The 26,556-nt window shown below is 36.5% G+C and overlaps 1 protein-coding gene across 1 annotated transcript in view; it reads right to left on the bottom strand.

Annotated features, from left to right (window-relative positions):
- The window catches only part of LOC129719073 (uncharacterized), a 57,637-nt gene continuing 31,081 nt past the window's right edge, over positions 1-26,556 (bottom strand). Inside the window, exon 6 of the mRNA XM_055670458.1 lies at positions 1-25,129. Coding sequence (XP_055526433.1) covers positions 25,029-25,129 — 101 coding nt within the window. The 3' untranslated portion in view covers positions 1-25,028. The remainder of the gene's footprint in view (positions 25,130-26,556) is intronic.

The following is a 26,556-nucleotide window of genomic DNA, read 5'->3' as shown; positions in this document are numbered from 1 at the left end:
TTGTTAATGTAAAATATATCAGTTTTTATTACAATTATTTTTAATTATCATAATTCATTATTCATTTCAATGCCTTTTTAATGCGTTTTTTTCTTCGACTGTGCTCGCGAGCGCGCTTTAGTGCACGTGGTTTTACATTTTTTTTTTTCATTTCGGGGTGATTTTTGTTTTCTCTCTCGCTTGCCTACAATCCATGATCTGGCATTACAACTCCTGACTGCGCGTGCATGTTCACGTTCTTAATGCATTTTACTCATTTATTGTGATTATTTTAATAGTTTTACCTGTTTCACAACGTGTCGCCCGTCCGCGCCTCGCTGGGAGCTCGTTTGCTGCCCACACGCCGGCTTTCATTATATCAGTATTGTTGACTGAGTGTGACTGTGTATGTGAGAATGTTTTATTTGGCATTCGATCCCCCCATGTCTGCTTTTTGCCCAATTCGGCGCGAATTCAAAATTCAATTAACGGCGATTAAATTAAAAATTGAATACTCGTATAAATTTCATTACAGTGCGTTCGGCCCGGCCGGCTACGGGCGAGAGAGTGTTGGCGAGCGCTGATTTTTGGTGTTTCGCCTTTTCCATCCCCACCCTTCTTCCTTCGCCACGTTGTTCCCACTTTCGCGGTTGCGTTCGTGCGTGGCACTCCGAAATCGAGTGAAAACGAATTCGACATGAAAGCCCAAATACAATCAGCAGCCGAAAGTTGACACGTTGCCAATAAAGAAAGTTCGCACGGACGCCCACACTCGCACACAGACACACACGCACACACATCCGCATGCATGCACTCGCATATTAATTAGCCAGTATGTTTGCAAAAAGTACGTGATGAGCTCGTGCAGTTAATATGAGGGCTTACGAAATCGCACCAAACAACTACTGCCCATGATGGGTTGGAAATTAATCAATCAACGATCAAACGGCGGCTAACGTGAAATTATTAAACGCTGATGCGGATTGTCGAATTCTTTTTTTTTTCTCGGTATCGGAAACTGAAATAAACATCGGGTTGTGGTTTGAGTAACTGCGTAGATTTGAATTAGTTTATCTTTGTTAGCTGGAGCAGGGAAGGAGGGGGGGGGGGTGGATTATAAGGGTGTTGACGTTTTTGATAATTAGTTCATATCCAATATATTAACCACAATAAACCATGGTCTCGTAAATAAATTGAGTTTCGAGCTCAAATGAAATTCGGCGTGAAACCACATTTGTAATTCATAGTGGAAACTGAACACACAAACGGTGTTGTTCAATAGAATTCAACAAATTCAATTGAATAAAGAACACGTTATGAGTGCATTATATTTTATTTCGGAAATGCAGCCTACCGAATTGCTATGCTAAACAACTGTTCAATTGATTATAATGGCGAAAACATCTTTATTTTGACTTATTGTCTGAAACTTCTACAGCTCTTCTTCATTCTTGGTAAAACTTATTCTAAACAGTCTCAAAATGAAGAAAAAACAACCGGGCCTTGTTTTGAAATTGTTGCGCAAACCGACTAGACAGGTAGCAAGAGTGTCTAACATGAATGAGTTGGCTTCTTAGGAATATCTTGTTGAGCAATTGCACGTTAAAAATATTCGTATTTTCATATCAATATTAGACTCCCATCGTCTCCACTGAAAAAAGTTACCGCAATCAAGGATGATATTCGATATATTTACTGACAAAAATTTAAAAAAAAGTTATCCTTAAAAGTAATAAAAATATACCTCCTTCAAAATTTTTAATTTTTTGTCAAATTTCCTAAGAAAACTAAGATAAATGCAAACAATAGGGTGACCTAGATTTTTTAACTCACCGAATAGAAAAATTACGGTTATACTGTTGCTAAAAGAATTTGATATTATTTAATTTCCATCAATTTGACTTCAAAAAAACTCGAGAACAACTACAGTAAAACTGAACATCATCGATTATTTTGTGATTGTTTTTGCCCCAACTTTACTAAAGAGTCAGCTGCGATTTATTCAAATTGTAATACAAATTTCTTCGACAGTTTTCATTATTGGTCAAATATGGAAAATTTTCAATTCCGCTCCCTGTTTTTATGTTATGCGATTAAAATGCTTATGAGAACCAAATTAACTGCGAAACAAAAATGACTCCACATTAAAAATACTATTGCGAAACAGAAAGCCAGAGAAGAGAACGATTTTAAATAAAAGTTTAATTCGTTCGTAATAATTCGTAAAAAGAATCGACATAAAGCTAAGAACCATTGACAAACGTATTAAAAATTTGAAAAACCTCAAACATATTTATCTCCGAGACACGATTCTAGGGACCAAAGGAGGTTATTAAGAAAATGTTTAGAAATTATGCTTCGAATAAAAAAAATTCTACATATCAGAAACAAATATGACTTCAAAGTCAAGCTACTTGCAATTGACCTCAAACTTTATATCCGAATTCCAGTACAAGCTGTGAAGGATGATGTAAAATCAAACTCAAATTTACCAAAAAACGAAAAATATCTGCACAGAATATGATAAAAATATGATACACAGTATACTAAAAATAAGAAGTAAACGTCAAACTGGACTTAAATATTACCTCAGACTGCTTTCAGAACCGTCAAAAAATGCTCTGAAGACCAGAAAAAAAACCACTGTCGAAGAAAAGAATCTCCGGAAACTATTCGAAATTCAGAAGAGATAGAACCTTTTCAGATTTAGTAGAAAAATTACAGAAAAACAAGACAAGAAATAAACACCTCAGAAGAGAACAATGTTCGAGTAAGCTCAGAATCGCTAGAGAGAGTGCTTCAGGAAGTTACAATTAAAATCGAATCGGTTGAAAATTATGAACAACGAGAGATAAAAGATAGATACTTTCTCGAATAAAGCGCTTTACTATTCATTTATATCAAAAATCCTTTTTAAAAGACAAATCTAAGAGGAAAAAACATAAACTGAGAATTGTTGTGAAGCGTTTTTCAGAATTAGGAAACTAAGACCAAAAATATAAGTATGCTTATCCCTGGTACAAGCTACTCACGACCAGAAGTTGTAATGGAAAAATTATTCAGAAATTAACCTTAACACGGACAACAGTTCAGTTAAATGGAAAAAAATATTTCTAATGTTGTTCAGAATCACCGAAATACGGTTTTTAAGACAGTGAAAGCCGTAAAAAATTATTAAAAGTTAAGCTTAAATCCGATTATTTAAATTGATAATAGTGGTCAACACAGGTTCACTCAAAAAGAACCGGAAAACAAAAAAAAAAATTATAGGTATTCAAACTATTCCTGTGAATTTTGGTGTCCCTTATTATTATCGTTTTTTTAAAGCCTTAAATGAGTTTCCTCGAAAACATAAGATTAAAGCGACGAACCCGGCGATCAATTTCTATACGACACTCTCACGTAAGTTGACGCGTTTTGGTAATGGCTAGGGGCACCAAAATTCATAGGAATGGTTGAATAGCCATAATCTTTCATTTTTTGCCGGTTTGAGCTTTTGGAATGCCCTTTTTTCATTTTGTCGACTAATTCTAGTGATTGCATCACATCACAGTGGCACAAGAGCTCGAAATCGTGAACTGTCTTCATTTACTCTGCAAATACTGTTCTATTGACATACTATTTATGTGCAGGTGATGTTTAGTACTTGAAAAGCCTCAAATCTCCGCCGATGGTGGTGCCACAAAATTTCACTTTTCAGTCTCACACTTTAGAGAAATGAATCCTTTTACAAAGTTCAACTTTTTCAAACATCTGAAAAAATGTAGCACTTAGAAGGCAACAATGTGCAGTATATAATTGCATATTATTGAAGCACATAACTTTGTGGAAGACCCAAAAAAGATTGCTTCTATTAAGACCGAGTTATTGCCAAAAAATATAAATCTAGTATAATTCATTGTACATCCTCAAAAAAACAAACAAACTTTTCTAAATACTAGGTTTTCCATATACTAAATATCTTCTGAACATAATACAGTGATCACCTGATTATATCTCACCCTGATGAATTTTGGCGTGATAAAATAGGGAAAGTGATAAAATCGGGAAATTTAAAAAAAAAAAATTTTTATTGAAGATGTTAAATCATTAACTAAATACGTAAAATCAGCGATTTTAATCTTTCTTGAAAAATTTATCTGTACAAACATATGAAAAAAGCTGCAGTTGTTTTTTCTCATAAATCGATATATCTGAATAATGACAAAAGATAGAGAAAAGTTGTCTAGGGATGAATTTGAGAAAACTGTCTGAGCTTTTAAAAAAAAATATTTGAAAAATTCAATTTGAGATCCTGTACTGATAAAAAATTTCGAAAACAAAAAGTGACTATAAAAAATCGATCATCACTGTTTTTTAAAACATTTTTTTAGATAGATAATTCAGTTGCCTGAAACTTTTCTGAACAAACCTAAAAAAATTAAAAACCTAAAAAAATAAAAAACCTAAAAAAATAGAAAAACTAAAAAAATCGATGTAAAGTTGCAAATAAATTACAATAAAGTTTTTTATTCGTTCGTGTTTTTGTTTGAATTGGTAAAATGAATTACTTGCTTTTTTGTAGCGCAGTACCATAAGCAAAATATTAGATGTTCTAACAACACTAAACTTTGCCGAAGACAGCATGCTGATATCTCTCACATATTGCAACCAGAAAAATCTTAAAATGTAAATAACGATTTTTAAGTCCTTCTCATAGAAAACTTTATGTTGCTTGCAATATGTAAGAGATAGAAACATGATGTCTTCTGTAAAGGTTCTTGTTTTGAGATCACCTAATACTTTGCCTAAGACACCAAGCGTATATCTTTATCTAATGAAAAAGTAAATATTCTATCTCACTTTTAGGAAGATTGATCACCCAGCTTTCTACATCAAAAGATGCGTTTTCAAATATTTTGAAACTTCTCCGAACATATTATACGGTTATAATAAACATTTATTTCACTATTCAATTACTCGCACGGTAACAGCAAAATGTAACATTGTGCATCGGTTGAATTTTCAATGTAAACTACATCCAGAATGATACACAGAATTATGAAAAATATCTTGAATTTTGAAGCGTATTAGAAAATCAGTTCACTCTGACATTTTTTAATGAAATGTTCAATGATAAAATCGGGTGAAAAATGTGATAAAATCGGGGGCAGATAAAATCGGGTACAGATATAATCGGGTGATTACTGTATTACAATGAAACCAGTATTTGAAGAGTGAATGGAAAAGTTCACGATTTTGAGCTTTCGTACCACTGTCCACAGCATAAACGTGCCGAAATGGCAAAACTACAGAATTCGAAATATGATCACAAATTAGTTCAGAATTTTTGATAAAACTTTCTGAAGCCACTTCTTTGAAAAACCAAGAAAATAAACAGTGATTTCTCATTAAGATCAAATGGTCCGAAAAACATGGATCATGAGAGATAAAAACGAAGACTTTCACAAATTAGACACCAAATAAAAAACAAAAAATGCCAGATTTTAAATGAGTTTTACCAGAAAAACCGCCTCTAATCGATAAACCAAATTGAATTGTATTATAATCCAAGTAGCGATTTGGGTTTTGTGATATTCTTGGAGACTTTTTTAAAACTTATTTGCAATACGCTCTAAAACAGGTAATGTTGCTTGGGAGTTAATGAACGTATGAAAAAGTTAAAGAGCAGAAAAAGTTACAGATGAAAAATTAGAATAAACAAAAAAATCATCGGAATAAGATAACGTAAAATAATCACGAGTTTTACAAAAATGGTTCAAAATTAAGCCTAAAACGTTTATTTAAATTATTTCTTAAATAGTTGTCAGTAAAAGCCAAGAAGGTGTATTTAGAACTGAGTTGAAAAACACCGAGAAACCGAAAACAGAACACACAAGTCTAACCAAAACTCCTCTTTCAAATGCAAATTCAAAATTCAGAACCACCTTGAAAAAAATAAAAGACCAAATAAATCGAAGAAATAGTGCCCTCAAAATAATATCATCTCGCCAAATAACATCATCTATAATGAGATTTTTGCAACTTAGGGAACAATTAGTGGATGATATTATCATCATCGAAAAAACAACAATTTGCCATAAAGCTCAAACTGGTAAAAAATGAAATATTATAGCTTTCTAACCACCTTTTGACGTACTTCCGAGCTTGTTATGGGCAGCAATTTTCACAGGAATGGTTAGAAAGCTGTATCCTTTCACAGGCTTGTCATTACTCCTCAGAGAATCACTGACGTGTAGGAGAATATCATTCACTGCTAAAATACTGCTTCTACAAAGCGACGCACTTGCTACACAACAGAGCTCACTGCAGTGCTTTAACTGTGTGTCTCTTAAGCATATCGCAAATGAGGGGAGCATCTAGGTAAAAAAAATAGATTGCGTTGTTTGCTTTTCATTTATTTTTCTGTGAGCGGCAAAAACATAGCACCAAGCAGAATGGAAAAATATGATGCAAAAAGTTGCTATATGCAGCTCTCAGAACAAAAAGAGAGCGGTGAATATTCACTCTACTCTTTACACATGTTGAGATGAAGAACAGCCATGCTTTTTAAAAATGCTATTTATTGATTTCTCTACAACCGGACCGGTTTCATTGTTTAGGTAATCTTTTATTTATTTTGTGGAACAGTACCACCGTCCCCCGTAGTTTAATTAGTTTAAAACACCATGCCGGAGACAGGGAGATTGCGGGTTCAAGTCCCGTCGGGATGCGGTATATTTTTCCAAATCTGTATCATATTTCCAGTTCGCTTATTTTTCGTTCTTTCTCTACTCACATACTGTCTGCTTAATGAATCTTTTATAGTTTAAAAAAAAAGCAAATTTTCAAAAACATGAGCGCATGTCTCGGATAAGACAATCAATTTTTAAATTTTCTTCTATTTTTTTTAAAATAAAATTATTTTCTAGAGTTCATTTTTTTGGAAAGACAAAATTGTTCTATACAACTTTTCCAAAGACGTCATACCGATTAAACAAACCGTTTTGGCTCTAAAAATGTTTGTAATCGTCAATACCTTCCCAAAATAGCATCCCAAAAATGAGTCGTGTTCCAAAATATTAAACCAACAGCACAAAATGGCATCTGTTGCCCATACAAACATCTAAGCAAAGTATGCCAACACAAAATTAGATTCATTTTTAGTACATTACTAATTCATACGAAATAAAAGCTCTTTGCGTCGTGTTTAATTGAAAAAATGACATAACATGAAAAAAGGCGAAGCCATTTACAACTTGGGTTTAAACCAAACATCGCGAATTGAAATGATATTTTGGCTTAAATCTCATTAAAACTAGAACCACAGAAGACAAAGGATGGTATGTTGTCAGTGCGGACAACGTACGCGGTCTAAATGAGATTTGTAATTGCATCAATCAGTCATTTTCAGATCAAGTTTTTTTTTTTTCAAATTGCAACTTTGATCGAAATTCGCACAATAGTTGAATGCCCAACCACAACTCGACAATGCTCTACAAAAACTACGGAATATACAAAACTAATTCGATTTCAATCAAAAGTAAACGCTAAAGCAATGGAACATATCGCTCGGAGGTGCAGTGTAGCAGAAATCATTAAATATTCAAGCAAGTTATACAATTCATACCGATCCTTTACTTGATACAGCTGCTTTAGATTCATGCAAATACCAGTGAATAAACTTTATAAACTAGTGAAGAAGCAGCTCAAATCAAAATTTATTTTTGTTTATATTTTGCTGCTACTATCAAACTATCAAACTTGCCCAGAAGTTTGGTCCCATGAATTGCGAGGAATTTCCAATAGTCTCATAGCTTTTTTTTTGCATGTTTCCGAATAAATGGACTGGAGCGTTATATCCCGGGGGGCTTTTTATCCATGCACACCCTAACAGCATCTTACTTCAGATGCTTGAGTACTCTGGAATTAGAGGTGTTGCCAATCGATTGATTGGTAGCTATCTTTCTGGCCGAACGCAGTACGTGGAGATCAATGGAGCTAAAAGTGCCCTATGTAATTTAACTGTTAGTGTTTCACAGGGGAGCAATTTAGGCCCGTTGCTGTTTTGGGGTTTTCGACCGGAAGGTGTTGAGTAACATCTGTGGTGGAGTGCAGATTGAAGATGGATCATGGACCGAGTTGAATGGAGACGACTTCTTCGAACAGCAAGGGACACTTCGGCCTGGAGCTGACTGGCAAGGTAAGTAAAGCTGCACATGGGATTCTGCTACCGTACTGCATGGTCAAGCTCAGCATGGTCTATGTTTCCTCCACTTGGGCTACTCTGATATCGAGGCCATCTTTAAAGTAACAAATACAAGTATATGACTGGCGGAAGCCGGAGATCAAACAATTCAACGGTTTTAGAACTCACATTATCATCTTCAATTTATCGTGAGCAGTGTTGCAAATTTTCACTGTCAGTGATAGATTCTCAGTAGAAACTGAAAACTGCGAATATCACATTCAACACGAACGAGCTGACAGTGATAGTTACTTTCAGTTTCATAACTTGACCGTGATAATGCTGACTGGCAGTATTACGGTGATTTCACACTCGCTGTGTTACTTTAGCGATGTTTATGCGATGGAGGATAAAGATACCTACCTACTTCATTAACTTCATGCAATGGATTGGATCAGATCAAATAATTACGGTAATAAATAGGACATATCATTTATGTCACTGACATGATTTCCACTGATAATTGACTCGGGTGACACTCAATATTAGTTTGAAATCAGTTTTGTATCATTTTCATTTTTCAGTTTCGAAATTTTGCAACACTGGACTCCTGCTATCTTAACTACGTGATCCCAGATCCATACCACCTAACTGTCCTGCGAATAAGCTATGGCAACATCGGTGTATCGACAACATCAATATATAATATATATTATAAAATTATGGTTTTGCGGAACTGGAAAAATGACGTAATTTGAAAAAAAGGTGGAGCCACTTACAACATGGATTTATAATAAACATCGCAAACAGAAAGTAACATTATATGCTTTTTAAGAAGGAACATTTTCGTAACACTTTCCATAGCATGCCACACTACTAAACGAAGACTTCTGGACCTTCAGAACCCTTTCTTAAAGATATAACAAATTGAAAAAGATGAAAATAGCAAAAAATAGTTAGAAATGAAATGGCAAACCGTCAATGCAAGTATCTAAAGTTTATTGAACAGAATAATAGCGATAGGTTTCTAGTATTGTATTGTAGCATTAGTCTGAAAAAGTTGTAGAAAAATATTAAGAAATAAAATGGAGAATAAACGAAAAAGCTTATAAAAACGTAATAAAAATCACAATCAAGCTGAGATTCGTCGAAATAGGATTTTTTGAGGTTGCTAAAACCTAAAGAATAGAATTCGAAATTGAGCTCCAATTATTCAATCTATACCAAAAAAACTTTATTCGCAGTAAAATTTATAATGTACCCGTTAGAGACATTCTAGGATGTGATGATCTCCAGTATATGTCAGAGCTATACTGTTTCCTGAAAAATGTTGATACTAAACTCTAAAATAAACGTTTTGACTGAAGCCCACCAAAAGGCGGCATTGGGCACTAGAGGGTTAATAATTACTTAATCATACAAAAAAACTCAACCTCCCAACCCAACAACCCCCAATCAGAAAATTTTAAAACCACTACTAACTCCAGTAAATCGGGTGTAACGATGACTCTTTCTAACAAGTTTGATTTTATTCCGTAAAAATAAAATATATTGTAAACGCTACTCCGTCAAGCCAGCGTAAATGAGCTAGAAAAATAAGCAACTCAAACTGCTTGTCAGGATCAGAAAAAAAAGTTACTAGAATAACCAGGGTACGCTTCACATTTCAAAATTAGTCAGTTAAAAATGTAAATAAGGAAAAAATAGCCGAAATTGTAAGATCATAGTGTTCTCATATTCAGCTGCACTCAGAATCACAAAAATCTCACTAAAAACTAGAGAAGATAAAGTTTTTACATGTTGAAATCACCGAAAATATATTGGTCAACAAAACAACTCCAAGTTAGCTCAGAACCAAAAAAAAATTAAGGCCAGAAGGAACCACCCAAGACAAGGATAAAAATCAATCGCTGAATTATTGAAAACCAATTTTGACGATCAAAAACTCGAAAAATGCTAAGAAAAAAAAAAAAATATCTTATAGGCTTGAATTTACCGGAAAACTCTTCTAAAAGCTAGAAAAACATCAAAATGAAACTGGTCTGAGACCAAAAACAACGAGAAATAATAACAATCAAATTTTTAAGAGAAGCGAAAACACTCCCAACTTACTTCCTTGTGGTACTTTAGAATTCTTTTTCTCATGAAATCCAATGGTACATAATTTAGCAAAAATTCATTCCCGCATTTTCTCATGGAATCCAATGCAGCACAATTCAGCAACAGCTGAACGGAAAACCGTCCGCGTTACGATTGATATTGACAGTTAATAAAATTCCACCGTCATTGCAACCCCAAAAATCACGCTGCCAACAAAGGTAACAATTCTTTATTAATTTCGCTCCTGACAGTCAAAGTATTGCCCGAAACACATCTCACACCGACTCTGACAATGACAATCGGAAAATAAATGATAATAAATCTGGTACTTAAATGACATCAGCGAGGTTTACTCCCACACATACCCACACTCACATCCACCAAGGCAACCTTCGCCGCACGCTGCCAAGCGGAAAAGTAAATGTCATACATTTCTCCGCTAATGCACACAAAAGCAGAGATACACATTCGGTACAGTAAACCATCAGCCAAAACAAACAATGTGCAATGTGTCCACCTCTTACCCCGCCACACACAGCTAACCCCGTGGCACCGTTTTTGGATGGGCGAAGGCTGCTGGCGCACAGTCACTCTCGCCCGTCCGGACGATCGAACGAACCTAATTGGATTTCATCGAACCTATCAATTATGCACAGTATTATTTTTGCTTTCTGATATGTTTAATTACTTTTACAGTTAATTTAATTGTTAGCGTTTTTTTTTGTTGTTTTTTTTTTTTGTTACTGTTGCCATCTCTTCTGCAACCGCCATTCATCGTTGGCACCGCCGCCGCCTGCGGGTTGGCTGCTCGCGAGTATTCATTTTTCAATGTCAACGTTATTTACGGTTGGCGTATTGCAACCGCCAGTATCTCTCTCTCTATCGCTCAGTTGCATTTTCTTTGGTTGGTTTCATTGTTTTGTTCAGTTCGATTGTGGCACGCGAACCGGAGTAAAAAAAAAGAACACAATCGTAAAAAATTCGAAACAAACGACCGAGGATACAATTTTTTTTTGTTTCAGCGTTTCAATTTCCTTAGAGCCTAGTTTACATTTAGTTTCGTAATTTTTAAAGTAGCAGGTTTTTGTTTTTTTTTTTGTGTGTGTCTGTGTGTTACTCCTATACTTGATATAGCGTTTAGTTTTTTTCTTCATACTGTGTTTAAATTTAGGTTACTTTCTTATCTTACAAAAATTATCCCGTGCATGAACTGTGTGTTTGTTTGTTTGTTTGATTTTTTTTTTAATTAGTTTTCGATGAATCGTAATTCAAGAACCCTTATCGGACGATTCATTTAGCGCTAGTTTTCAGCCGGCTGTTGCTTGAAATGAATTAGCATTGCTTTGGTTACATCGTTACGTGATTTTTTTTTGTTTATTATTTCCAACTCACGCAAGTTGTAATTGTGACAAAATCGTGGGAAGAGAAAATGCTTAGTGCCTAGAGTAATACACATCATCGCGCTTAATTTGACTGTTTTTTTTTTCCTTGCATTCAGCTGTGCTGTTTCTGATAAAAAACAACTAAACTTCCACAATCCCTGGCTTAGTGGATTTCTGATATACATACATCTTTACGGTTAAAGGGGGTTTAACTTTATTTTGGCTGAAGGTTTTGACTAATCTTAGTGCTTTACTTCTTCCAATGGGAATGTCTTCTCATTTAACGGACTAGATTCCGCTGGCATTTCACACCATCTGTTTTCTTTATGTATGTGTTAATTTCACACTAAATGTACAAATTATAAGGCCTCTTTTTTATCTTCATCTCGTCATTGTATATGTGATGACAACTACCGTCCCTTCCACCGTTGTCCATCGTCAGTGTAATGAGTCAATAGCGGTTTCTTCCCGGTACTAGGATGTCGACAGGATTCCACTCGTGAGTAATCTCTCATCAACAACAACAGCAACAGCAGCAGGAGCATCACTGAACACCATTTCTGCTTGGTTTGGCACGATTTCCGCGCTACGCTGATTCAGTGGAAACTAGGCAAAACCCCAACGATTGAATCTCGTGTCAGGGCTCACGTCGCGGTATATTTATTCACTTTCATCCCAGCGTAAACAAGCCCAACCAAACGAGAAGGAAAACGTGCAAACCGGCAGCAGCAGCAACAGCAAAATCGTGTCTGTATCTTGCAAGAATAACAATTCATGTGAAACCCATAACTCATGCATAACGCAGTCACTGGAACACATGAGCTTTGACTTTTGTTGGCATTAAATATGCAGTAATTCTCTTCTGTGCCCTACTGGATCCAGCGCTAGATGTGCTAGCGTACGCCTTGGAAACCGAGAAAACCCAAGGCAGCACGCTCAGGTACCGGCGTAGGAATGCAAGATGCAACCTCGGATGGCATCCTCCGTGCCTTGGTGACACAACGAAACGAAGCCCGAGCGGATGCACGTGGTGCGGTCGAAGTTATGCAGTTTTACATCTTCTGCTGCCAAAACAAAAGTAACAAAAGTGGAAATTGTTCAGTTACTTTCTTCGATAATAGTGCCATGCCTATATGTATCAGTAACAAAAAATCTACCAGTGGAGCGAAACGGAAGTAGCGGTGGTGAACAGCTCCATCCAATGGTAGCCATTGAAGTTTCTTGGCACATGGTCACCGTGAGACTAGTGAATTTAATGTTTTTCAACCGGGACTTCAAATTGAACAAAAAAAAACTGTAATATCAGAATTTATTGTTTTGTGAAGAAATGTTTCATTCTAAGAAATACTTAAAAAAAAATCTTTTTTAATACAATGATATAGAAAATGGGTCCTACTGAAAGCCTGAGTCTAATGAATAGTTTGCAGGGTTTAATTCATTAATTATCTGTATAGGAAAGTATCAGCTTCGGAACAATATTATCCAGTAACGATGTTTGTCCAACGCAACGAAACACCGGAAAAATATTTTAAAAAAATAGTAGCTAGTAAAAATTTATCTCAGATGTATACCGGAAACCATTTTGTGAAAAGAAAAACATTAATTTGCTTCATGAAAGGAGAAAATGGAATATGTTTATTTGCACAAAAATAACATATCGATCATAGATTTTTTATCCCTCAATCTGTTGAGACCCCCCTTCCCAAAATTCGATAAGACTTTGTGAGTGTGTAGGCTTTACAACCTCAAGCAACATTGCATTTCTTTTCAAATTTATCTGTACTACCATTTGAAAAAGGCTGAGGTTGTTTTAAATGAATCGACATATCCGAATAGAAATAGATAGAGAAAATTGTCAGAAAAACGACTTCTGGAGAATTATCTGAAGTTTCCTTTAAAAATTTTAACAAAATTGAATTCGAGACGCTACACTGAAAAAAATTCAATCATCAATACCAAATGTGATTTTAAAAATCGGTCATCTCAGATTTTTTTATAAAAAATATTCAAGATAGACAATTATGTTTTATTTTATTTTTATTATTTATTGTTGTGTTTTTTTTTTCCATTTCGACTGAACTCAATAGTTTTACTTCATCACACTTTAAATTTTTTAAAGCGAAACATACATACCGTGTAGAAGTATGCGCTTTTTTAACGTAAACCCTCCATTTTGTGGATGTGCACGGCATATTAGTTCTTCAAATCTTAGCATAAGAGAACAAAATTGCGGAGAGTATTATGCTGCTTCTATTGGACAAACTGAGCAGCAGTTTGTCCAATAGTTTTGTGGCATCACAGAGAAACATCCTTTAAGAAACGATTATCGAATTGTACTAAAAGCTGGGGAAAAATCCAGAATTACTACTTCGTGCAACTTGATTGGAATTACTCTCTATTTGATCAGATCGGTATAGACTAAACAAAAAACTATAAAATTAAATTTGGCAATTAAAGCGTAGAAGAATTATATAGAGTTGTAACTGGATTTTTTTTTTTTCTCTACATCTCACCGAAGATCAACATCATCAATTTCTAAAAATGCCTTAGTAAAATATATTCGGTATCCCGGCCGAACTTCTAAAAGCGGGAAGCGAGCGGCTATACTATGCGATTCACCAGATAATACTAAGGATCTGGGCGGATGAACAAATACGAACGACTGGTTGGAAGGCCTCATATGCCCTATCTATAAGAATGATCATCGATTAGATTGTTGCAGCTATCGAGGCATGACGTTGCTCAACTCCGCATATGAAGTCCTGTTTTTCAGATTGAGACCATTGACGGAATCCTTTGTTGGCGACAAGTCCTGTTGAAGCTACGGACTAGGGAACCAGCTAAGGTCCCGTAGTTTGCAAAGTCGCTCAAAACAAGCACTGATACTCCCAGTGGCCCTTTACGAACATGAAGCATGGACGCTGAAGGAAGCTGATCGACGAGTGCTCGGAGTTTTTGAGTGTATAGTTCTGCGGTCAATACTTGGCGGTAAATTGGAAGATGGAGTGTGGCGCAGACGCATGAATCACGAGTTGTACCAGGTGTACGAACATGCTGATATAGTGAAGGTAATACAGCGGGGCAGGCTTCAGTGAGCTGGACATGTAGCCAGAATGCCTGACGGGCAAACCGCCAAAACTATCTTCAGTAAAGAATCAGGAAAATATGTGCGCGGTTAAAGAAAATGGACGATCTGCTGGTCTACGAGGAGACTGGAGAACGGCTCCCCAGACTAAAGAAGCTGGACATCTCTAATTCGTTCAGCCCTAGCCAACAAAGTAAAATAAGTACAATATTTGGCATAATCAAGTTACAATTTTCTACATTTTGGCGAATGCGTAGTTCATTTTCCAATCGCTTGCTGCAAGAACGAAGGAATTCCGTTGAAAACTAACTGACTTATAAGCATTTGAAATTGGACAAGTTTCGTTGCATGTTTCGATATTACGTCGTTTTCGTTTTTGTGGTGTGGCTACTCCGCGGACTACTCTTTGTCCTAAAGCTGTTTTTTTTTTTTTTCATTTTCCGGACTATCCCGGACTACCCTTTTTCTGTCCCGGACAGTCCGCGAAAGAAACAGAGTGCAATTATGAAGACACCAACCCATTCATACGTATGTGTCAAAATAAAAATTTTTTTGTCAAAATCGGTTTGCCTCGATTATCGTTCTTCGCGTGTCAAACATCAGGTTGGATTTTATTTATTTGATTTTGTTATTTTGTCATTTTTCAGTAAATTACAGTAGCACAAGCGCAATCAAAAGACAATGGCGATAATGACCAAAACAAAAGTGACAGCTACCTCTGGTATTACGCACACCATTGCATCTGCTCGAAAGATGTTTTTTTTTTTTTCAACTGCAAAATGAAGTCCGGGACGATATAGTCCTGCCGTAAAAACGAATTCGACATTAAACTGTCTTTTTACACCCCTACCCCACCCCAATATTTTCCTCAAAGACGTAGTTCTACGTCAATATTGTGAAGGTAGTATAAGATGTCGTGGAAAATCATTGAATTGAACTGAATCCCAAAAAAATTCAACTCAAATGAACAATTTCCATCATTACCTGGTTGCTGTCATTAAATGATCAGCAATTTCTTCCCTGCAAATATGTACATTATTTTGGCGTAAAAATCCTGTAAGAATTAGCCATGGAGATGTTACATGAGAAGATTATTTTCAGTATCCTACTAATGAACGAGGAATAGGAAGTGAAGCGCTATAAAACTTTTCAACTTTTTTATACCCCGTTCATATCACACCGCAAAACACTATCACTTTTAACTTCGTAGCCCCGAATCAGCTGTCATAATGTTGTGTAATGTTTTTGTTTTAACGTACTTTTGATTTCTTTTTTTTTTAATTACCAAATCAAATGAGCAAATGTCAAACCATATCACCTCACTATAGCGTGAACACTCAAAGTGATATCCGATATCATCTGGCGATATCAGATGATATGCGGAGTAGCCCGAACAACACATTAAGCAGTATCCAGTAAATACATTAAAAAACTCTCGAGCTTGAACGACCGCACATTTCGTAGTTTCTCCTCCGTGATCGATCTGAGCTAGTGAAGTTGCACAAGGAACCCCGTATATGGCTACTTGGGAATAGTTTGCCATCTTCAGTGTACAACAATTCAGTGGATCGATAACGGCACCGGCCACGTTTAGAGTGAGGAAGGATGTTATAAGGAAAGCGATGTAAAAGTCGTTGTGGTAGGAGACCGAGTTTACCTCCGCATCTCCACGACTGCAACGGGAAGGAAGAGTATGTCACCGTGGTATGTGACTGAGCCGGACAAGGTTGCACGCGAAGTTAACTCATTGCGAAGACGAACGATAAGTATCTTTTTTGTCAGACCCCGCAGGCCTATACGAGCAGCGCGCGAATGCTGTTCACTACCAGAAGCATCCAAATGTTTAAATATTTGTTTACTGCTATTCTCGAGCACCCTATAGATAACGAATGCACAGGCGTGAATTTTGTAAAAGCAATGGGGGCGATCTTCGACCAAACGGCCAGACCAAGTTTATATCTGCATCGACGCGACTGCGGGGGAAAGGAAAGTTTGTGTTTTTATGTAACCGTGGTAATTGATGGAATGCGCGCGAAGCTCGCTTATTACGAAAACGTACGAACGATGAGTATCTTTCTTGGAAACACCGCGGTATGCTACTTACAACGCGCGTGAAAAATCATCTACTAATCTCAGTAAATACATTAAGGGGGGACCATACTCTGGAAAGTTGAAAAATAATGAATTTTCGTGATATTTTTTTCGGTTGTTTAGAGAAAGGTGAGGTGTTCGGGCATTTCGGCTATGGATTCAGGTATATTTGAAGATGTATTTTGTGTACCGTGGGTGCAAATATAGTGAGTATTACGCTATTGGCAGTGTTTTTCTCGAAACCATGTTTTTCAACTGGTGGTAAGTTTTTCTCAGCATCTACTGAACCGATTTTGCTGAATTTTTTTTAACATGTAAAAATGGATTATCTAACTTGTTACGTAGCCGTTTCTTGATATCTGAGTTTTTCAATGTTTTATGATTTTTAAATAGTGATTTTTCATTTAAAAAAACCATTTTTTTACTAAAATGGCCGCCATTTTGGCAATTTCTGGAATTTTCAAAAACGGCTACGTAACAAGATAGATAAAATGTTTCTATATACTGAATAAAAAATTCAGCCCGATCGGTCTACTAGAAGCTAAGAAAAACTTACCACCAGTTAGGTACTGATTTAGAGAGCATCCACGTTCCCAGCAGCCAACAGTGTAATACTCACTATATTTACATTCACGACATGGAAAATACATCTTCAAATATACCTTAATCAATAGCCAAAATAGCCAAACACTTCACTTTACTCTAGACAGCCAAAAAAAAATATGAAAATTCATGATTTTTCGACATTCTAGAGTAGGGTCCCCCCTTAAGAAACTATTAACTATAATCATTAAAAATAATCAGTTTTCACATTTGACCTAATTGATCAATTAGAAATATCAACAAATCCGTTTTTTTATTCAAAGGTGTAATTTTTACTCCTAATTTGGCATGAAATCGTTCTGCAAACTTCTTCAACATTGTTCATTAAGGGGTTATATACCTTTTTAGTTTAAAAAAAAAACCGGAAAAAATTTATTACATTATCTTCAAACACAACATCTTGAGAACATTTCCACAAATTTTCATAAAGATCTGAGCAATAGGAAGAAAGTTAGAGCGATTTGCGACGCGCCTCGCCACGGCCGCATAAGCTAAACTTGAAACTCTACACGCGATTATCTCGGAATAGTTTTTTTTCCGGAAAATGACTTCGCCGTGATCCTGATTGCGGAAAAACTACTGAACCGATTTTCTTCATCTTTTTTTTTCAATTTTCGTTATAAAATTCGCCGGTCCTTGGTCGCTTTTTGAAACATACAGTTACATTTTGCCGCAAAAAAAATTTTATTGCAATTTTTTGCGCTCAAAACGTGCATTTTTTGGGAAAAACGATCCCGTTTGCACTGAAAACAAAATTCTCATAAAAGCGATCGTTCAAGGACCCGGTACACTCCTAAACTAATGAAATAATATGATTTTTTTTATTTCGGTTGATCCGCTGAGTCTCTATCAGGACCACCGCAAGCCTCTGCAAAAAAAATAGCGTTCCGGGGAAACGGCCATTACTCCAGTAATAATTGGTATATCTCAAAATCAAACGTATTTTCTTGTTTTTGATAAACTGTACTTTCAGAAAAATACCACTTTGATGCAATGAAAATGGTGCTATACACTTAAAAATAAATTCAAACTTTCCTCATTTTTCTCGACCAAAAAGGTATATAACCCCTTAGGCAGACAGTATGTGAAGTAGGGAACGCGAAAAATAAGCGAACGGTACATTATTTTTCCAAATCTGTATTATATTTCTAGTTCGCTTATTTTTCGCTTTCTCTACTTCACATACTGTCTGCTTAATGAACTTGCCTGTTAACGGGTAAAAGCCGTTGTTAAAAATAGTAATTTAGTTCGAAAAATTCTTCAACATTAATGCAGATATATATATGTGCACCAGAAAACATATTACATATTACGATTTACCGTTCTACCAGTAAAGCCAAACAAAGGTATTTTTAATTAAAAAAATCAAATTATAGCTTTTGCAGTCTTATGACACATGACCAACGTGAGACTAGTTCAAATAACTTGCAAGACATAGCCATTATTGTAACAAAAAAAAATGTTCGATGTTGAATTTCATAAAAAATAGATTTCAAAATTCAATGATCTTCAAGTCTTGCTTTGCCAAAAAAAAATCGACCATGGCAGGAAGAACAATGAACTAGGTGATTTGCGACCTGTTGATGTGTAATCTAAATCAGCAATTTCAGTGATAGTCTTTCGACCATTTTGTGACGATCCAAACCTGCAAAAAAGCCAACGTTATATCCTCAGTTTTCAGGATGCGCATGGTATATTATTTCTTCATAATTATAATAATAAAATAATAATTTCAATTGGACAAATCGAAAAAGGACTAAAACTAGTGAACTTTTTGTACAGTATCTCTTTATTATTGAGTAAATAAGGCTGATACAAATATTGAAGAGTTTTTATGTCCAGAGTTATCAAAGTTAGCTAAGGGGAGGGCAAAAAATAAATAACACGGAGAAGAAAAAAAAGGAATAACTTTCATAAAAAATTGTGTGCAAGTTACGACGTTTGTAACTTGCATGCCAAAGTGTGTTGAAAAAAAAACTCATTATTATCATTATTAATCATTTGGGTTGCCTTTTGATGACACTTTCACTGTCACTGGACACGTTTGTTTCTAAATTTAGCATATACGTTGTCGAAAAGTCAATAATATTAACAAAACGGTTTGAGCTTTTTTTCTTTTCCTTCCAATATTCAATATTTTGAAGGGGAGGGGGGGGGGGGGGGGTAGTGACATAAAATGATAATGATATTTGTATTGGCCTGAATTATAATATATCTTTAATTCGAGATACCGTTTTTGTATTTGACCATATATTTCATTTGAAGACTGAGTTTATTCGACAGCGTGGAAAATGCGAATGAATGAGCAATCTATCGTCCACACCACTAAGATTAGAAGGTTACGATAGGCTGGTCTCGTCGTAAAAATGTTGGACGATAGCAAATTAAATCGATCAGGTGAAAGAAAACATACGGACTCTACGCAAACTGCCAAGCTAGCGACAAGCAGACATGGACCGAGTTGAGTGAAGACGATTCTTACATACATCAAAAGGCACACCACGACTTTAGACTGTTTGGTAAGGTTAGTCAAATTGAATGAAATGCTCACAGAAAGTCTCAATATTTTTCGAATAAAATTTCTATTTTAACGACGGCTTTTACCCGTTAACATTCAAGTTCATTAAGCAAACAATGTGTGCAGCAGGGAAAACGACACCATGCCGGAGACAGGAAGATTGCGGGCTCAAGTCCCGTCGGGATGCGGTATATTTTTCCAAATCTGTATCGTATTTCCAGTTCGCTTATTTTTCGCTTTCCCTGCTGCACACATTGTCTGCTTAATGAAAAAGTCTCAATAGTTATTAGAAGAAGTGACCTTCGTTTTTAGGGGTGGGTCTACACTAGTCTGGGAGTGCTCAACAAAGTAATACTACTTTGGGTACCCAGTCACTGCGGAATCTGAGAAAATGGACATGACCTGAACCGTTTCTGGGTACCTCCATATCCGCCATTAAAGGCGAGCTAAGTACATGGGAAAAGCTAGAAATGGCATCTCATTGGCAACATGCGCAGGGTTCCAGGCAAGCTGAACAGTTTATCTACACCAACCATGCGGTTACCAAATGGCTACTTAGTTACACTCGTAGTGATCTCCGCATCATCACCGGACTCCACACTGGACACTGTTATGCTCTTTATCATAGGAAGAAAATTGGCAAAGTTCCAACAGACAATTGGCGCTTTTGCAACGCTGAACCTAAAAGCTCAGCGTGTTTGCTTTACTTTTGAGGGGCTCATCTTCTTCGGAATTTACCTCTCAACTCTATACCAGGCATCAAGTACCAATCCTAAAAAAAGTTACAGAAAGGTCAGTGAAAACATTGTTGTAGGAACAACGTAAATCCCAACATTTGCATGAAAAATAACTCCGTAAATAATCAAATCGACGCAAAAAAAATCACTCGTAAAAACTTTCTTATTCTTATACTTTCGAAAGCAAATTAAGGGTAGAGTAAATCTCCTCAACTCAAGATAAAAAAGAGGAATAAGGCGGAGGGCCTAGCGTAGTTGGTTACATAACTGCCAACAACGCTCGTGGCCTGGGTTCGAATTCCAACACCGACATAGGTGTCGATGGTTGTGGGGTGAAGTGATCCACTCACAATCAACCCAACTGGTCCAGATTTAGTCCTAGCCGACACCAGAAGATTTTCTGAGGCGAAAAATCTCTGGGATCATTCCTTCCATCGCAAAAGGAATTAAAGCCGTTGGCACCGGTCTGTTAATCATCGGGTTTTTGGAATGTTCGTGTTAGCTCATGTTGATGTTATTTATACTGATCTAAAAGGGTCTTTCGAACAGTGCTTATAATCGTATCGACCATCGTATTATGCTAAAGGAAATATCTCGATTGGGAGCTTTACCACGTTTCGTCACGTGATTAAAATCATTTTTGTGTGATAGAACGTTACCAGTTTGGCTTGGTTCTGTTGACTCAGCTTCCTTTACGAATAAATCTGGTGTACCGCAGGGCAGTTTTCTTGGGCCGCTACTTTTCATTTTTTTTTTCAAACGACGTTGCTAGTGCCCTAGGAATAGGCTACAAACTTGTTTACGCTGATGATTTAAAAGCTTATTTGACAGTTCGTACCTAACATCGAAGATTGTTACCGTTTTCAGTCGCTACTGGGCTGCTTTGTGACATGGTGTAAATTAAATGCCTTGACACTGAGCACAGCAAAATGTGCAGTGATTACATTTCACTGGGGTCAATCACCGATAGTTTTTGCATACGCAGCAGCCAAAAAAAGTCGATTACGTAAACGATCTTGGCGTTATCTTTGACCAAAGACTGACTTTTGTGATAGTTTCCAAAACCACTCGGTTTTATCGCAAAAACTAGACATGATTTCAAGAACCCCCATCGCTTGAAAGCATTTTATTGCTCGTTAGTACGTCCCATACTAACACATGCATGCGTGGTTTGGACTCCGTATCAGCTATCTTGGAATTTGAAATTGGACAAATTGACATAACTTTTCAAGGTTATTTTGTCAATTATGTTCTATCGACGCCAAATTGTTCAAACAAAACCAACGAACTGGGTTTTTAGAGTAAGAAACTAGTTGGAAAAATGTTATGGGGATGTTACTTGGAAAAACTATTTTTAGTATCTTACTAACAAACGAAGAAAAGAAAGTTAAATATTTAAAAACTGCAAAAACAATTCAAGTAAACTTTTTCCGACCTTTTTGTGATGATGGTTGATTTGTGGATCCATTTACCGAACGCTCGAGCTCAATACAAAACCTGCGGAGAGGCAACAAAGCTACGAAATTTAACTAAAGCTGTCATAATGCTATCGTCATTACCTCCATTTTCTGGGATGCAAATGGCATATTATTTCAGGTGCTGGCACAAGCGGAAAACACTCACGGGAAAACAATTGCATCGATTGGACAAAACCAAAAATAACCACAACTATAAATTGCTCTGGTCAAGTATCTCTTCATTAGCATTATAGTTAATAAGTTATAATATTTCCCTCATCCGGGGATTAGCTTTTTTATTAGACCCCATGATAGTGGCTTTCCTTTTATGAGACGTCTGCACAACGAAAGAACAGTTATGATGAATTATTATACAGAGCTAATGGACAAACTGGACAAAAGGCGGAAACTCGCCACAAATAGCACAATAACCCACTTTGTATGTTCGTTTAAAGTTCAATACTAATCGATAGAAAGAACGGTGGGGGATTTCGTATGTAGAATATCGGAAAGTGCAATAACCCTGATATAGAAACGTTTTCAAAACAGTTTTTAATACAAACGGTGTATACAATTTGACGGCACAACTATTATCAATTTAAATTTAGGCATTATTTACAACCTCTAGCTGTCAGCCTGCCTACGAAAATTTCGATATTCCATCGGTTTTGGCTTTTCAGAAACTGGAAGTTGCCATCTTAGGGTTCGTAACGACATTGAAGGCCGATTTCCGGTTTACTTGTTTTATTATCAATGGGGAAAGTGGAAATCTTCCATTTCTATTTTTTTTGTTTCAGCCTATCCTCAGTCAAATTACCAACTAACGTTGAAACAAAAAGAAACAACCAGCTGTTGGAGTTTCGCAAAACTTTCGGAGACCTTCACTACTGACTGTTGATTTTGCAGGAGAGAAAGTTCAAAATTTATGTTTACCAAAAACATTGAGAACCAAGAAGACATCATTGTGGGAATTCAACATTCGTTAGAAAATATCTACACAATCGTATTTCTTGAATAAGTTAGACACGAATTCAATCTTGTTGAGAAAAAAACAGTCCAACCAATGTGCAAAAAGAGATGATCAATTTGTGGCGAACGTTACTCCGAAACCGTTATGAAAACAAAAGACAAAAAGTCGGGGCGCATAAATTCGCTGACAGCAGCTTGGGATTCCGCGGATAAAAAAGTTACCAAGGTTCTGTCGCTCACAGTTACTGAGCGCTGTCTACCGACTGACAGCTATGACGACAGCTATAGGATCAAACCGAGCAATACCGGTAGCCACCGTAGTCTAAAAATAATATACATACACGAATATTGTTGACACAACGCGAAATTTGTTTTCCCTTGGTGCTGCTGCTGCTGCTGTTACGGTAGGGTAGGTCGTATAATGTGGCCAACATTCGAAGAAAAGCTTCCACCTACAAACCGAAGCTGTTATTACTGTTGCTGTTGTTGTTGACGGTGCTACAGGCAAGCTGCTGTATTTGACTGTGGCGCAATTCTTACAGTAGTTAGAAAAACAAAACGAGGACACTGTATCGCGAAGTTAGCGCAGCGGATAGGGAAATAAAAAGAATGAAATATAAATGAAAGTAAAACCCAAAACGAGGGAAATAGATTACGACAGCGGCAGCAATAGTGATGATGGAAAATATCTCATCGCATTGTTTTCGTTTTCAGGATTGGACATTTTTCTCACTTACTATGTGGGTAGGTGTTTTTTACTTCAACTGGTATGGCTTTTAGGTTGCTCGCTGTTGTTGCCCCCACTAAGCCTCAAACACAAACGGTGTCGTTCGCGTTAGGGTGCTCTTCGCTTGTTTTTTTTTTGCGCCGGATTCTAACAACATTCAATTATCATCCATAATTTGCGTGTGTTTTTTTCCTCTTTTTAGTTGCTCATAATAATATGGCGACCATGGCGAAGCAGTCACCAAAGGACACCCTGCCGGTACACGCCTTTGGCTTTGATTTGCAATTGTTTAACTTTTGTGCCTTTTTTTTCTCGCACAGAACGGCGGGCCCAATTTCAGCCACGTCCCTATTCATTCGTGTGACGCTTGCCGCCGCTGGTGCTGCTGGCAGCAGATGCTACCACTGCTGCTGACGGCTCTGTGTCCTATTGTACTTTTTTCTCCCGCTTTTTTGTTTTGCTTTTTTTCTCATGCTCTGTATAAATATGCTGTTAACTAAACGTTACAAAAATATTTATAAAAACTATCTAACTTTCTCCTGCATTTGATCTTTCCTCCGTGGAATGGCGCTATACTTTCATTTTTATTGTGCTCCATTCTAGGGCACGCTTTTCTCCGCACTAAACACTCTTTTTCTAAACACTCAATAGGATCGGTTCAACTTACTCGCAAGCCCGATTGAGGGAGGAGCCTTGCCACACACATTCACACGCAGTGACACTGGTCGTCCCTTAATCTGTGCTTCTTTTGTTGTTGTTGTTGTTCTTGCTGTTGGTGTAGGTTTCTGCCGAAGGCAGGATGGGGAGGGAGGGAGGCTAGCTATTTACAAGAATCATCATTTCATTTCCCCCCTCACGCTCCACACACTGACTTTTGATTACACTATATGTATACCGGATTGACAAAACGAAAACGGTAACGAGTAAACGAGCTTCAAGTCTCGTTCCATTCCTGGGATGTTCTGGGGTATATACTTATAAACAGGGATCAACGAAAATTGCTTTGCAAAATTAACAGCTATAGTTTTTTTTACTTGTGTTTTGTTTTCTTCTTCTTTTTATCAGTAGAGGTCACTATCACGCTTCTTGTTACTTACTTGATTTTAAGATTCCATTTTTTTTGGCTTCGTTTCATTCATGATTACAACGATACACAATTTAACCACAGCATCAGCATCATCATCTCCTCATGTAGCTTGCGCAGGATTGGCTTTTACAGGACGAAAGACGTTAGTACTAGTAGAGACAACGCTAGCAAAGCCAGATGCAGCCGCTGAACCGGCGGAGGACACCGATGGTGGTGCAGAGATTGCGCTGTGGAAAGCAGATGAAGGAAGACCATAGAATAAATTAAAAGTTATTTCTAATGAGACTTTTGTTGCTGTAACTTGAACTTATTGCCGTAAATCAACACAGTCTTGTATAAGAAATATTTTATTTATTGTAACGCTCTAAATATGATCCTGATTCTTTTCCTTCGCGTCCAGTTTTTGTGATAATGTGGATAAATGGTCGCTTTTTTGCTAATGTTTCTAAAATGACGATTTCAATACTTAACTAGCGTAAAATTGATTTTTGATTGATTGCAATTTGAATACAGTTTCATGATTCTTCCTATACTAATTCTGCGTTCTGAGTAGAATATAACAGAACAATATTGCCCGCTAACCTGGGGGTGGTAATGCGGTCTAGATCAACTAGATTAGTTGAGAGAATTCGTTATCGATATTGTTTTCGGTACATTTTGCATGTTGTAGGATAAGTACAACGATACACCGTGCCCCAGTCGAGAAAATTTTCAGCTCGACCTGATCGGGAGTCCTTTCGCTGGTCTCAAATACAGCCCTCTACTTTTTCTTAATTCAAAATGCCACTATAGCTTGAATTTTACCCTTTTTTTTCAAACATAAGAGAAACTGTGAATAACTTTCAGCCAAAATGTCGCAAAATTTTAATCTCTCTTGATTTGAATTAGACTTTGCGCACCTGTCTGGCTTTTACAAAGAAAATTAAGTCCGTATCATTTGAACATTCATACTTTGATAGCTTGCTCTCACGAAGATAATAATTAAAATTTTTAAAATTTCATTGTCTTCAGGTGCTCCCATGTTTTGGAAATTGTTGGCACTTGGTTTCATTTCATTTTAAATAACTTGAACTATTTCTGCAGAAATACATGGAAAAAAATTTGTTATTAACGAATGACTTCATATTCAATTTGGCTCACAAAATTAAAATTCGAATAATAAAACTCTCAAACTACTGAGTAGGTCTTTGAACTTCCTGTTTATTGATTATCGGAAAATGATTTTCATCTCTAATTACTTGGACAGGATTGGAAGATTTTTGAAAAATTTTCGATAGTTTCCAAAAAAGTTTTATAAATAGTTTATATATTTCGACTCTAGATAGCGAATCTATGCATAATCTCAATCTGTGAATCTCTATTAATAGTTTTTCAACATAGTCACGAGAGCGTTCATATTAACGCCTGAGTACATTGTTCAACTAAATGAGAGGTAGAAGATTTACGGCGGAGGTCCTAGGATTCATAAGTGTCATCTTCTCGAAAAAAAAGTTTACAAACTTCTGCACAATCGGACTTCGGGGTAAATAGCCTCAAACCATGTCAAAATCGATTACCGAAATCAAGTCTGTTGCTAGATTGATTTCGTAGAACAAATTCTGCTTAATCCTAACCTGCTGAAAAACCGAAGAAAAACAGTTCAATAAGAAACAAT

This window comes from Wyeomyia smithii, chromosome 1 (assembly GCF_029784165.1).
Source record: "Wyeomyia smithii strain HCP4-BCI-WySm-NY-G18 chromosome 1, ASM2978416v1, whole genome shotgun sequence".
NCBI lineage: Eukaryota > Metazoa > Arthropoda > Insecta > Diptera > Culicidae > Wyeomyia > Wyeomyia smithii.
Note: the sequence above shows the minus strand (reverse complement) of the source record. Positions and strands in the feature narration are given on the sequence as shown.